Consider the following 15,879-nt stretch of genomic DNA (forward strand, 5'->3'; position numbering starts at 1 on the left):
TAATGGAGCTTGAAATGCAAAATGTCTGTTTTTGTCTGCAAGTGTCACTTTTAAACTCACGTGCTGGTGCATATTCTTTTTCCCAATTTACTAATTAATTATAGTCAGCCACATCATTGGATATTTGACTGGAGAAAAATCTACAGTAATGATTTTCGATCGAATTCTCTAAGCTACAATGTATCGATTATATAGGCAGAGGATTATACACACGCATTTCATTCATACAGAGAAAGTGATTTTCCACCACGTCTTTATTTTTCACACGTTACAATCAAGCTTGAAGCACACTTGCATCACACTTTCAAGTGTGGCAATGATGAATTCACATAAACAGACTTCTACACAACCATTCTGTCATCTTTCGGTCGACCACTCCCTGCTTCAGAGGAAGTTGCAGCTTAAAGAAACATCACAGCTTCACAATTATATTGCACTTGTTTGGCCTTCGTGAACCCCAGCAATCTGCATAGATATTTTTTCATGTCGAATTATTTATTTTTGTGTCTGTAACTCTAGTTTGTCATTGTCATTTTGAATGATTTACTTGTATAACCTTTCAGCATTGTTGTTATGGACCCTGGGAATAAATGACTGTCTCCATCTGCCGCTCTACAACATTGCAACATAATGACAGTGTATGAATGCATTCTGTGTTTCACTGCTTCCTTACAGTAAACTGTATGCTTTTCATATCTGTATGGATTTCTGTAATATGACTAAACAGAGACTCTCAGGAGAAGAGGCTGTCTGATCGCTCAACTTGAATTTCTCTGTGGATCAGACTCTGACTGTCTTTTGCTCCTCACCCCCTCCGGACTCAACCTCTCCCTCCTCCCTCCTTCCTCCTCCCTCTCTTTGAACTACGCTCTCGTTTTTTTCCCTTTCATCTCCCTTTCTCTCAAGCGATTGGAGGAATGCCACAGTCTTCAGAGAGGCTAGATATGAGCGGCGTTGCATTCCTGTCTGCTCTGGTGTGTCGAGGTGGACAGGTTTGACAGGCGGGTAGAGGTATGTGACTCTTCTGGTGACAGATGGGAACAAGATCCAGCAGAATCCACCTCTGCCCCCACAACCTCCAGCCCCAGCCTCATCTCACTGGAGGATTTCAGTTTCTCAGGCTCTCCGTTTTCTATGCACCCTGGGCATACATGGTCATAGCACAGTTTAGCCATGCCATGGTTTAATATTAAGCCTTTAGTGAGAGGGATGACAAGAAATGAAGGAGAGAATGATGCAATATAGGTCCGTGGCTGGACTCAAACTTGTTGCGGTTCATGGTAACCATCTCATCCAAAGCCCTTCACTGTGCTTTTTCTAAATAATTGACCCTAGCATTAATCAAGTGCATTGAGGGGCCCAAACATCACCATAAAAACATGAATCATTTCTTAGTTACCAAGAGGTAATGTTTTAATATTTGCAATATATTGACATATTTTGCAGAACCCTTTACAGTAACATGAACATTTTGTGTTGGCAGTGAACACTTTGCAGAGTTGTTCAATATAAACTTTTTCTTATTACACAAAAGCATAATCTGATTGGGGTTACATTTCCTTCAAAATATACAGTATTTGTTACTGAAAATTACTTCTGTATGAACACAATAGGAGATGGGGTTGACACAAACTGCAGTATTTTATAGTGATACTTTTGGAAAAAAGTGAAATCACCCAAAATGCAGCTTGTTTATAAATTTGGTTTGTGCTAGCTTCTCTTAAAAAAGCCAGCCCATAAACACACACAAAGCTATGTCCCTTTCACCCTTGGGTTGTGAAGTATACACACACACACACACACACACACACACACACACACACACACACACACACACACACACACACACACACACACAGGGTTGTTTAGTGTACAATCCCATTTAATCACAAGAATCCTGACTGGGTGCATTCCTGTCGCACAGAGTTAGTACGATTTGCTTATTAGAGCACACAATGCTATCTGTCAATTTCATTTTCATAAGCTGAAAGATTATAGAGCGATGTGCTGATCCTCTGTATCTGGTCCAGTGCACTGCATTTCCTCTGTTTTCCCACGTCTGATAGGCACCATGTTGCATGTGAGTTTAGCGAACTGATTATCAGGTGGATTCAAACCCTGCTGATCTTTCCCATCGAGCAGAGCTGGACACGTTTTATGTAGTAAACTCTTTCCTTTAGTGCAAAAGCCCAGAGAAGGGCTCTTGTTAATGTTCCAAGGTCACCATGGTGCCAAATTTAATATTGAAGAACACCCTCTCAGGTGTTATTGCTATTGTATTCAAAGAGAAGCCCATGTTCAGACCTGTTGACTCCAATTTTAATAAGCCGCTGCACCTGAAAGTCTGCATTACTGTGTCATTGACTACATGCTGATTCAGAGCGTAGCAAACCCCATGACAACAGTACTCCTGAGAAATGATTACATGACACTTGTGCAAAAATTGTAATCATATAAGCAGTTGTAAATGCACTGAAGTGCTAACATATTTACAAACGTGGGCACTCATATTCTCCAAATATCAAGTGCACACAAATATGTTGTCCATTTTTACTGGAAACCCTTAAAAAGCTTAAAACACACACACACATGTACATGTACATTATATGCATGTAGATGAATATGAATGAATGCAAGCTATATTCATGAGTGGACGTTTGCTGCAGGGCCTGGATTTAGCACATGCACCTGCATTGTATTTGATTATGTGCATGAAAATAATTGTGTGAGCTTGTTTGTGCAGTGTGTCAGATTCTTTATGTATGTGTTTGCAGGTGGAGGAAAGAGGGGGCAGCTTGCAGCAGGGGACCGGAGAATTAAATGAAGGAAACGGGAAGGAAATGACGAAGGCTTGCTCTCTGAAACCGCAAAACTGCCACTCTCCCTTTGTCGTCCTTTATGGAAACTTGGACACACACACACACACACACACACACACACACACACACACACACACACACACACACACACACACAAACACACACACACAGAGCCTGTTGTTGTTGTGACTGTGATGAAAACTCGGGTACACAGGATCTGAGACACAGGATGGTAAACAATGAACTTGGAGAATAGAGAGAAAGAAAGAGGATGAAGAAAAAAGACATGGGTTAGGTAGACAAACTCTAAGTGGAAGAGAAATAAGGAAAGATGTGGGCAAAATAAGATGGGGGAAAGCAATTTAAAATAAAAATACAAACCTGACTTGAATGCACTTCAAAAGGGCAACTGTCCGATATTTATACAACACAATCTTACTTTGCATTCACAATAGTTGTATTACTTCCTAAGCAGAAACCTCCAAACAGCTGATACATTTTTTTTTTCCATTCTCATTTTGTCAAAGTCAGCGTCCCATTTTTCATATTTCTGTCTTCTATTTTTGACATTCAGCTCTTGAAAGAGACATTTTTGAGTAAGAGCAGGTAAATCATGCACAAATAAAATCACTATTGCAAATTTGTTGCTTGAGCAGTGGCCAATCACTGAATCACTGAAGCGCATTAACTTGAGAGCGAGGCAGCGTAGGAAGCCAGTACTTCCACACTGATCACTGATAACCTACAGGGGCAGCGAGCTGGCGTGGCGACACAAACATTGCTGTCTCCGCCACGACATGACACGACTGGATCAAACCGGACCGGGAAATATTTTCTTTTGTTTGTTTTAACAGATGCCACATCAGCAGCATTAGCAGCTGAAATGTAAATCACAGAAAAGATACCCTGATTTAAGGATATTTCTCTGTATTAACAATTAGGAGCTCAGGGACAAACATGGCACATCTGCAGGGGCCCGACACAAAAACAACAAGGGACCGTCAAAGGAGGGTCAAGGGTCACTGCAAGAATGTCATTGGCATGTTCGTTATCACATATTTTCACACAAATGCGCATGAGTCATTGTGTGCGTGTGTCTGTGTGTGTGTGTGTGTGAGAGGACTCATACATACACACACACACTTTTGAAGAAATCTGTGTCTCATCTTTCAGCTCAACAATGTTGTTTTGATTTAGTTCGTCTGTTCTGTGAAACAATGGCATCCAGAATGAGTTTTCATCATTCCTGCAACAGAAAAACAATCTTCCCCCCTTGGGTTTACAAGCATTTCAGAGGTGACAGCTTGTTTTAGTTTGTGTGTATGTGTGTGTTTTGGGGGAAATGTATGCGTGTGTGTGTGTGCGTGCGTGTGTCCATTCCTGTGGTTCTTATGTTTCTGTGTCAGTGCTCTGTGTAGGCAAACACTTGTTTGTCCAGTATACATGTTTGCGTTTATGTTTTCTTGAGTGAGACTGTGTGTGTGTGTGTGTGTGTGTGTGTGTGTGTGTGTGTGTGTGTGAGAGTGTGTTTTAGGACATATTGCTTTTAATCTTGTGGCACCAATACAGAACATTACATTCTATAATATAATAACATTACACTTTGTGCCACGTGAATATTTGGCACCAGATAAAAACCAGACACAGATCAAACAAAGGCAACTAAAGGCATTTTGATTGAGCCAACTAATAAAAACTGACACACTATGAGAGAGATTCCCAACATACATCTCTTAATCAGCCATGTTTTGATGAAGAGAAATCTGTTCTCTGCTATTAGTTCTTACAACACAAAGTCCACTCGTTTCAGAAAAACTTGCTGGTCTAAGCACACAGTTTAAGGTAGCTCTTTCACAGGAAAAATCCCCTGGTGTACAGGAAGTGATGTGTTTTATGTTCTTGGCAGCAGCAGCAGGGGATAAAATGAAGAGAAAAAAACACTTTGTAGGGACATGACATGCAATAACAACCTTAACTGAACTCAAACTTCTGTAAAGTAACCGAGTAGAATCTATAAAATCTATAACTAGCAGCAAAAAGCACAAATCAAAGACGACCGTCCTATACTGTCATTTTAAGGTTCAGCTTCAGGTAAGCCAGGCGACAAAGTAGGCATAGCAACAGCCAAGGGCACTGTGCATTTCCTAGATGGTGTGCTGCTCATTAGGCCTGATGATATGCTAATTCCATAGAGACAGCGTTGATGGGGGGCTGAGATTACAGGTTGGCAGTCGCAGTCCAGCAAGGTTGCTCTGTTGTTTCCCCGGAGCTCATGGCCTGTGTCTTAAGAGGCTTTAAAAGGCTTGGAAGAGATGAGCTGCCATCTGGCTAAGTCCCGAACAGGCAGTCACACATGGTCGGGAGAAGGTTGACACCGCTGATGTGGTGTAATGCAGCACAGAGCTGATGGGGACTGAAAACACAACTTCTGTTAACTGAGAAAAGACTGTGATTGGGTGATGCAAGATGATTAAATATGATGATTTTTAATCTGAAATATGTCTAATATGCAAATTAATTACTTTTGTTTTTTGGTAATAGCTCCTTGTTGTTAGATTTACATGTGCACTTCACATATTATGTTATAACTATAATGTAAATCTTTTTTTTTTACGTGTTAAAGAACTTACGTGAAGAAAGAAATAACTCGGTCTCGTCACCTTTAGGATATTATTCTCTTATTTGTTGTTGTTTTAGCTGTGCAGCCTTGGCTTATTCCAATAATAATTCTAAGTTACATGATCTGAAATACCACACAGAGCAGAGAGCTCTCAGAGAGTAATAAAATGTAACTATAACGTTGGTTTTCTTTGAGCCGTCACATCACTTGTCTATAGGGAAAGGTTGCGGTCTTAGTTTAACAATCAAATGAAGTTGGTAGAGGATACAATTGTCACCACAATGTAATCGGGAAAACAAAATGAACACTGTATAAAAGCAATTTCTGCAGACAGGCTTGTCCGTCTTCAGCGAGATATTTCCGTGCTGTACGTGTTACGTTTTGTAAACTGGATTTAAAAGACGCGACGTTAGTAATAGTATTAGTATGATTGAATATTAAGCAGGAGCAGTAAACTCGCTATGTTGCAACTTCTGTTTTGTGTATCTCACCTGTGATTTGTTTTTGCAGCATGGTTGAAGGTGTCGACATTTTCACACACCACATCAGTGTCAAGTGCGGTATGAACCTGCAGGGAGGGAACATGCTGGCACTCACCATACCAGTCTGCTCAGGTCTGTCACAGCCCTGCATGCTTCACAAACAGCTTACTTTGTCTTCTGTTTAAGCAGTGAAAATGAATGCTTTGTTTAAAACATTCATACATCTATTCAAGCTACCGCAACACTGTCAGTCAGTCATGCAGACTCTGAGCAGATCAAGCGGACTCCTTCAGTAGCTCAAGAAGATGTAGTCTGATCGCTTGATTTTCTTTGTCCAAACTGTCTTTAAAACCAACATCAGAGACAACACTACAGTGAAGTCTCAGCTGAGATTCAATCACCTACAGCAAGTTTTTACACTTGTGTGTTTGATTGTAAGAATTTTAAGAATCGGTTCTTAGACAGAGCAACAACTGATAAACATTGCTGGGATTTTTATGAACAAAAAACCCTGTTTTGTTTCCCTTCCCCTTGCAGGGAGACACATGGTCTGGACTGTCTGCCTGGAGCGGAGACACCCAGATACGCAGTATACTGAACGCTGCTTTGCTCCTCACAGGCAGGTTCTTCGGATGTTCAGTTCTAAAACCTCCTGATCAAGGTGAAGATGTCAAGCCTGGGTATCATTAGCATAAACAATATGAGGTTGTGATGTCAAACTTCAAAAGCAAACATTTGGAAAGTAGCCATGAGCAAGGCATTCAGCCCCCAGAAGAGATGCTCTGTGGCCAACAACGTAAGTCTGTTCGTAAGCTGCTGAAATAACTCGACAGAGTGCTGCTGAAAAACAGCAAATCTTCTCTCAAACTCACGTAGTTTAAAGAATTTGTGGTTTTAAGAAGAAAATACTTGTCAGGAATGATGCACTTACACAGTACCAAAAATGCATTTTATATAATATCTAATCATACATATTAGTGTACCTATTAAACCTGTAATTGACTGAAATTGGACATAAAGTATTTATCAAATTTGACAACCTGACGACCTGAAGTGGTAAACTAGACTATTTTGCTATTCCATGCAGAGAAACTAAGCATATGAATTGTTTTAAATTAAATTTGTTGTATTTGATAATTACAAGACACGTTTTTGTTCCAAAGTTAGGTCTATGCTTCTTAAAGAAGAGCGACGAGCTTGAAACACATGCAGGGTGGCTGCAAGTCCAAGCTTTGACACATCCTTTGTGCCATTTGTGCATTAAGGATATTGAATTCACTCAATTGTTACTTCTGACCCATTGTGGGTCATTTCTGAGCTGAATGGAGTCAGCCTTTTTCTGCTGTTTTTTGTGTATAAAGTTAGTTTGTCACATGAAAACCAAATTCATTTTTTTTCAACATGCAAAAAAGTACACAATCTACTGCAGGCTAGGAGATCTCTTAAGCACAGGGATAAAGCAATTTTTCACCTAACATAGACTACTATGTCTGTATAGCTATATAACTGTATAATATATACATGTCACCTTTACAGAGAAGCAGCATGTCATCATGTCATTTTTCTTTTGACACTGTTATCTTGTCATCCTGCCCACTCCAAACATTTCACTAAACCAAAGTACTAACGTGTGTTGAGCTGGGATGTCAATAGAACACATACGTAAGGATGTCAACTGATGACATGCTGGCAAAATGTAATGAATCGGATTCCGGCAGCCAGACTTGCACAGCTAACACAATGCCCTGCTCAGCATTGATCTAAATGTAGCAGTCAGGATGTATCTATCAGTGACAAAGTCTGTCTGTTACAGGTCATGCGGCTCAATGGAAAATTTGAGATTTGATTAGTCTAATCAATGCCTCTGAGCGCTGGGAGTCACTCACTGTGTTCAATACAAGAGGTTCTTCACTGATGTATAACGTATTGACGTCGAGGGACAATCTAAATCTCGAAACACAAAATACCCTCAGCACAAATGCATCATTTAGAGCTTGGATAATAAAGGGTAAAGTGTATGTGTTGACATGTGTAGCCATTCACGAACCCACAGCTAGTTGCAAACCATATAAACATAAATAAGGTATTTTATTTATAGCAGTGCAAACCTTCTCAGATTGTGGATATAGTTGTAGTTTGTTCCTCAGCCTCTGGTGCCTCAAGTCCTCCTGTTAGCAGATAAAAGCACCTGCAAACTCTCATGCACACACGCATGCACATACAGAAACATGTACATCCTATGGGACATGCCTGAGCACTGAGGTGTTGGACATTGCATCTGTTTCCTGTCTGTATTTGAAACAGCGAAATTACACACGTGGATTTCACCATAGTTTCCTCATATGTCGACTGATCTGAAAAGTAGGCCACAGTGTCTTTTGAATAAAGTTGCTCAAAGCCTGCTTTCCCTTTGCTCTTGCCACTGAACAATAAAAAGCCAAGGAAAGCGAGTGTTTTGGGGGCATGAATGTATCTCAAGTCTCCCCTTTTCACAAAACATGCTGATGGGTATCTTGTTGAAAACACACAAAAGACTCACAAATCCCATTTTGGATTCTGATATCTGCTCAGACAACAAGTCTGTCCGAGGGTCACCCGTGATTTTTTCTCTCTCCCCTCTGTTATTATTCCATTTCCTCCCTGTGAACGGAAAGACCGAAATAACCCTGCTGAAATCTATGGCTCTCCAGGGGCAAAGCTTTTGTGTCGGAGCAAGTGGAAAACAAGAGCAGCGGTGGCTGAATGGGACACTGCGATATCTAGAGTTTCAAGGCTCAGACACGGCTCATTACATGAGCAGACTGTATGGAGACCAACCGAGAACTGTCTTGTGAGACACTCGGCATGTATGATGCACGGGGGGGAATTGTAGGCTGGACTCTGAATGTTGGCTGAGTGCACGGTGATGAAATATTCTGTAAGTACCTGCAACTGTAAACCGAGGAAGGAGAGGTTATGATCCAAGATGAAGAAAACTAAGATTGAGTCCCATAAAACCTTTCCTCCAATGTATCTGTTATGATTCTTGTTTCCTCCCTGATTTTCAGCCACGCTACCTATGCTGCTCATAAGGATGTTGCTTGCTCCACCACTTTACGAAAATATCCCATCAACTTTAGGAAGGATTGTCATCTTAGTGATGTTGATGATAACCTGTCGATTCACTTAGCATCACAGACAGGTCAAGGTTTCCAAATATCTACTGAATGGATTTTGAAAACCTTTTTCTACAGAGATTCAAGGTCCCGAGAGGATGAATCCCATTGATTTTGGTGATCTCCTTCCTCTAGCGCCACCATGAGGTTGACATTTGGGGTTTTCTGTGTAATGATGTATTGTTGTGGAATTTGGTTCAGGTATTCATGTCCTCTTCTGGATATTTTTAATAACTTTGCTTTTTTCCTGACTTTTCATCTTGTGACATCATCAGGTCCAATACTTTGATTTATGACCAATGTTAGCATGCCAACACGTTAAACTATATTTGTGAACCCTTGTGCCTCACGCTCTGTGTTAATTCATATGGCAAACATTTTTGGGAAGGAATGTATTTTTTCCTTCAAATTTACACAAAACATATTATTTTATTGTGGTTCTTTCATAAAAATGCAACAGTGGCATTATGTAAACAAATTGGCTATTAAAGGGTTAAAATTATTATCATCAGGACTGATATTGATTAAAAGAACTGAAGTGAAAGAGGAAAAATATAAAGTATTTTTATAAAGTTTTATAAAGTAGTATTTTTATAAAGTTTTGGGAAACAGACACTTTATAAACATAATAGCATTGTCATTAGGAGCATTTTAGGCTGCTGGTGTTAGCATCTAGCTCAAAGCATGGCTGTGCCTGAGAACAGCCTCACACAGCTTCTAGCATGGCTGAAGACTCTTCTTCTTCACATTTATTTTTTCATCCAAGTTGTCCATTGTGAAACTTACATAACCCAACTTGACAGCCAACATGGCATAAAATCACTGACGTCTATCTGAATGTTTTACAGACCGTCACTTTTAATGGATGCACTTTCTTAATAATTCATTAAAGCACGCCTGTCTTTGCCCATTGATGCATCTGTTCTTCACTTCAGCCAGACCTTAGAGGACGCAGCACATTAAATGAAGACAGTTGGGCATGAAAATGACTTGTACCTACTCACATAGTGGACTTGCATGCATAGACACACGCACACACAGAGAAGTCCCGGAGGACAGCTGTCAGATTCAAACTAATGAATGCTGAGGCTGGCACCATAATGGATTTTTTTCTTTGTTTCTGTCCCTCGCTGTCCGTCCGTCTGTCGGTCTGTCTTGTCTGTCTGCCTTTCTCACATTCACAGCATCCTGGCGAAGTGGACTCTGACGCTGACATTGTCTGACACTGGCTGCCTGTGAAACACGGGGTCAAAGTACATCATCCTCCCCGCATAAAAAGGGCCAAAACTTCTCCTATATGGTGCTGCATGTCTAATTCTGTGTTGACTGTAAAATGACCCCCTATGGTCGTTTCTGTGGCTGAGGAACGTTTTAATTACACACCTTCATGCAACAAGTAGTAGTGTTGCATCCAGCTCCTCCTCACCTGCCCCAAGTTCTGACGTACTGTCTACCTAAAGCATCTAATTATGATCTGAGGGCATGCTGGGGCATGTCGCTCTCTGCTACTATTTCTAGAGATTTGTTTTTTTATGTTTCCACAGTCAAGAAAAGGTTGCCATCCCTCAATGCTCTGATTCGATCCCTACTGACTGGTCCAAGTGCTGCTCGTGTAATCATATCCGGGCACACTAACTAACGGCTCTGGTGCCCTCCTCATGCATTATAGACGAACAGATTTTCTGGCGTATAGTTGTGTGGTGTTGTGTTGGCACTGCGATGGTGCGGTACAGCCATGGCCCGCAGCTGCGTTCCACTCGCAGGTAATTAGGGGACTCTGCTCTTCTGCTTCTGTGTCAAACCAGGCAGCGACCGCCATGTATTCTTTGTTTTGAGGATCGTCATTGTGGTCGGAGCAGTTCTCTCATTGAATTCTAATGTGATATACCTCGATATAGAGTTTTTTTACGTTTTTTCAGGGCATCATGTACCCAGAGAATAGGTTACTTTATGTTGATTGAACTGAAGTATTCTTATATATAGTGGTAGAAAGTATACACTATACAGTTATATGGTACTTGTGCTTTATTTTAATATTTAGATTTTATGCATACTTTATTTTTACTTTATTATAATTTTTTGACAGTTAGAGTTACATGTTATTTTGCAGATTGAGATTTCTTATTGAAAACAGATGATTATTAAAAAATATGACCATTTAAAAACTGTGAATATAATAGTTAAATAGCCTCCACGTTGTTACTAAACTAAAGTCATATAATAGTATAAAGAATTATATAGTTCTCAAAGGGGCCATCTTGTAGATGGGTGTTTTTAGTTTTGGTACTTTAATTTTTCTGTTAATATTTTCATTCATTTATTGAAGTAACATCTTGAATGCAGTACTGCTAGTTGAAAAGTGACATTGTTTTAGTTAAGTAAAGAATCTGAATCCTCCACCACTATTTATCACTGTCACAGAATAACATTAGGGCTGAAATCATTTGTCCATTAATCAATTAGTTGTTTGACAGAAAATGTATTGCAACTTCTTGATGGTAGATTGGTGTCTGGTTCTTTTTAATAGAAGAAATGCTAAAAATGTCCAACTTTGTAATATTGAAGATTTGCTATTTTTCTTTGTGATGGTTTTCTGACGATCTTTGGGTTTCATCCATCACAGAAAAAAATCTAAATGTTTCTGTCCATTCCCGGATGGCATGTTGATTAACAGCATGAAAGATGAATGTTTAAAAACCACGGCATCACACTTGGCTTCTGTTGTGACTGTAACGGCAATTTTCTTGTTGCGTAACGCAGCCTTTTTTCCTGTGACTCACACGTGCTTGACAGTAGGTTAAGTAAACACCTGAGAATTTGCTTGAGGGGAAAGCAAATATGACAAGCGAATATGAAAAACATATTTTATTCTCTCTTATCAGCCAGAAACTGGGCTCTCTCTTTTGGCAGCTTGAAACGTGCTCGACAACCACTTGTCCACAAGAAACACTTTCAGACGTTGGCTGCACCTGTGGCTCATATGCAGGTAACCCTGGAAGACTGTAGGTCAGGGAGGAATATTGAATAAATAAATGTGTTTATCTTCACAGTATAAGGACAACTTCTGTGAGGCTGCAGCTGGAGCAGACAGGGCATCACACCACATGAGGAAGATAAACTGTGTGGGTTTCTGTTGCTATTTCAACTCACATGCACAATAACCATTTGACAAGCAACACATACAGAAACGATGTAGTGTGTGTGTGTGTGTGTGTGTGTGTGTGTGTGTGTGTGTGTGTGTCCTCTGAAAGCACATCAATTCATAATGAGATGCTGTGAAGCTTTTTATAGGACTCGCCAACCGCTGGCTGAAATAGATTAACCTTCTGTCTGTGGATCTCCTTCTAAATCCATGGTGGGAGTGTTTTTGCTTTCAGTGAATACCTCAGCAGGACCAATAGGATTGTGTCGGCTGGTGAAACACTGTCCGTGCAGATAACAATCCCCATAGCTACCGCCTCTGGTTTTCTTCCTGCCCATGTCTTATTCAGCCCTGTTAGTGTGCAGTGTCAGTGCTGCTGGTGTTAGTGGGAATATGCATGGCTCTGGGGGAGAAACCCTGCACTCTGTGGGCTTTGGAGTGCGGCTCACATAACACTAATGGCGTACGTGCATCAATACATCAATATCTGTGTGTTCCATACTGCTCTGTCTGAATTACTGGCAAGAATTGTGTGGCACATGCATAGGCCCGTTGCTGTGTGTGAAAATGAAGTGACGCCGACCACATTTAGAGCAGCAAGAGAAGTGTTGCGCCTGCTAAGTCACATCCCTCGCTGACCACAGGTGCACATGCGCTGGCATGAGAGGTGATTCTGTCTCTTTGCCACTGTGGGTGCACTGGCATATAATAGAAGGAAGTCACTTAATCCTTCATCAGTGTCGCTTTCAATTTCAACCTGAAATTTTAGTGAAGTCAAACTAACACATGCCACTACTTATGCAGTTATTCTGATTTGTGGCAAATGTGAATGAAATGTAGCCGCAGGTTCTGAAGGTACGATTCTATAACATTACAGTATATAGAATCACAGCTCTTGTTTTTGCCCCTAAGTGATTCTCTGTAGTGAATGACGTAATTGCAAATGAAAAACAGTCGGTATGCTGTTATAAGACCTCTGGTGCTTCTGTCACCTTGTCATTAAAGGACCCATGTGATGTTCTAACGGCTTGTGCTGACGTCCTCATGTGCAGCCTGGCTTCCCTGAGGCCACTCGGAAAGAATGGGCCTTCAGTACCTTAATTGAATAACTCCTACAGCCTGTTCCCTAAGAGCAATTTGGCAAAGGACACAGACCAAGCCAAGACTTAAAAATGAAATATATATCTACAAAAACACAGAAACTGCGGTGACACCAACAGCATCTGTGTACTACAGTATACAGCTAAGAACTGTGGAGTCGCTCTGTTTCCCACCTCCGTGTGACTTATATTCAGCACTGTAAATCTGAGCCTCTCAAGGTAAATCCCCACTTACTGTATAATGAAGAGCACCAGAGGAAAACATGGCCTGCTTGTTGTACAAATCTAGACACAAACTTCAACGAGTTCATATAATTTTCTTTTTTATTGAGAATTCAATGAGGTTCACATAACAAACCACATTTTCTTTTAAAAAATAACATATTTATATTTTAAACATCTTACTTTACATCTTATTACATGGTGTTTTTCTTTAGCACAGCAAAGATAAGACATGTATGTTTCAGACAACATACCAACAAACATTATGTACATGTAGTCAACATAATACTTTAATGAATTCAACAAGAGTGCAAAATAAAGTAAATGAACAGGCTGTTGCAAAAGCGCCTTCACAGGAAAATGAAGGATGCCTGTTTAGACCCACTGAACCACTTAGGAAAAGAACAAAACGTGCTTTAAAACGGAATGTCTTTTGGAGCATGATGAGCAATCTTTCAACAGAAAAATGCAATTTTCAAGAGAGAGAAAAAAAGTTAGGTAAACAAGCTTGAGGATATAGCAAATCCTCTTAAATGAAGGCGATGGAATTAGTGCAGTGTGTCCTGCGGCGCACTGGGGTTTTGTCGGTTCAACCAGTCATCTGTCAAATCGGTATGCACTTGTTTTTGGTGTTTACACATTCTTCAAATATAATGCAGTAGCCTACTTGCATGCCCATGTGCGGTAATAGTCTCGGAACCGTCTTTTTTTTGTCTGGATCCTGTCAATTAGTCGTGGAGGCACCAGATTACACAAACACTCTCCAACACAAGGTTGAAGACACATTAAATGTTTCTTGTGGAGACACAGTGGCTCAACAAAACAGAGGCACCAAGAAATGCTTAAAAAATGATTCAGGCAATTTCCTGCACCTTTACCTCCTCAAACCCGTTAGTGACTGGAGGGGGCTCCTGGCTGCTCTCTATGGAGGACTCGCTCCCCGTGCTCTCCCCAGACAGAAGTCTGGTGACTCTGAGGTCAGCTTGTAGTGTCTGCACGTCGTTTCCTATGCTCATCTCTCCCAAGTCGTTAATAATCTGAGACAACTCCTGTTTGCCGTTGCCGACACGATCCCCGTCCGTGTCCAGAATGTCCTCACACTCAAAGTGCATCGCTTTCTCCTCCTCCTCCTCCCCGACCAAGTCCTCTGTGATAGAGCCCAGTTTGGGCGCGCTCCGGCTGCGCTCCACCGGGGGTTTGTAGTAACATTGTCCGTTCAGCAGCTTCCTGATGGGGACCAACGGGATGGTTTGTTCCCCTATGAGCTGCTGCTGCTGGTGCCTGGCGTCGTCCCTCCGTTTTAGTCTTTTGAACTCAGCCAGGGCTGTGGCCGAGGTCTGGTACAGCAGCAGCGCCATGGCCTTTGCCTTCTCCGGCTTGGACACCAGCACTGCGTGGCAGCGCAGCATCACGGCCTTGTGCTTCATTTCGTGCCTGTAAACCCAGGCGAAGATCTTGGGTAGCCTCGGGTCCGCCACGCAGTAGGTTATCCGGTGCAGCAAGTACAAGTGTCCCGGCCTCCTGGCCTTGTCGTCCAGATGCACCATCCGGATGCCCTGCGAGCTGATGGTCAGCCTCATCTTGGTGCCGTTCTTGCCCATTTCGCTTTTGCCCCAGATCTTGCTCACCGCCACGTCCGTGCAGCCATCCCCTTTGGACTGGATGGTGGTGGCATTCCCCAGGTATAGCACCGTGTACGTGGGGTCCTCGCTGGTGATCTTCACCTTTTTCCTCTTGGACTTGAACATGCTGCCCACCCTGTTGAGTGCGCTCTCGGGGCAGGACTTGGCGAAAGAGGTGAGAGCAGAGTAGTTGAGGCTCACAGCATAGCCCTTCTGCTTGGACTGCCTGTCTTCCTCAATCAGGTCGAACTTATTCTTCTTCCAAGGCAGCATTTTATTGCTGTTTACAATCAACAGCAACAAAGTCTACGGAGAGAGAAAGAAATAAAAAACTTTGTATTACTAATAAATCCTGACGTGTTTATGTTGCCCGTCAGGTCATTTGTGCGCTACTCTCTGGGAACTGAACGCAAAAACACCGTACTTCATGTGTTCCTCCTCTAACGCGCTCTTTTCCATTGCGGTGCTGTTCACTCGGTCTCCTCGCAGTTCTGCACACAGACTGCTGTTGTTGGACGAGCTTCGCGGAATATATGCAGGGAGAAACCATTTGAGGGAGAATGCAGGGGGGGTACGGCGAAACCAAATATGACAATAGACATGTAATGGTTTGTATTGATTGTGTTCATTGATACAAAAACCTCACATTTACCATCTGTTTTCCAAATGGCTGCAGCCTATTTTGTATACATGTACATACATATATATTTAATAGAT

At 41.6% G+C, this 15,879-nt stretch overlaps 1 protein-coding gene across 1 annotated transcript; it reads right to left on the bottom strand.

Moving 5' to 3' along the window:
• Window positions 1-13,630: 13,630 nt before the first annotated feature.
• Window positions 13,631-15,651, bottom strand: fam43a (family with sequence similarity 43 member A). The gene is made up of 2 exons (XM_079158075.1): window positions 15,587-15,651; window positions 13,631-15,468 (listed from the first exon to the last, which is right to left on the bottom strand). Exon 2 carries the CDS (start codon window positions 15,433-15,435, stop codon window positions 14,395-14,397), a length of 1,041 nt encoding a protein of 346 aa, XP_079014201.1. The 5' UTR covers window positions 15,436-15,468; window positions 15,587-15,651; the 3' UTR covers window positions 13,631-14,394.
• Window positions 15,652-15,879: the final 228 nt, after the last annotated feature.

The sequence above is a fragment of the Pholis gunnellus genome, assembly GCF_910591455.1.
Source record: "Pholis gunnellus genome assembly, chromosome: 4".
Lineage (NCBI taxonomy): Eukaryota > Metazoa > Chordata > Actinopteri > Perciformes > Pholidae > Pholis > Pholis gunnellus.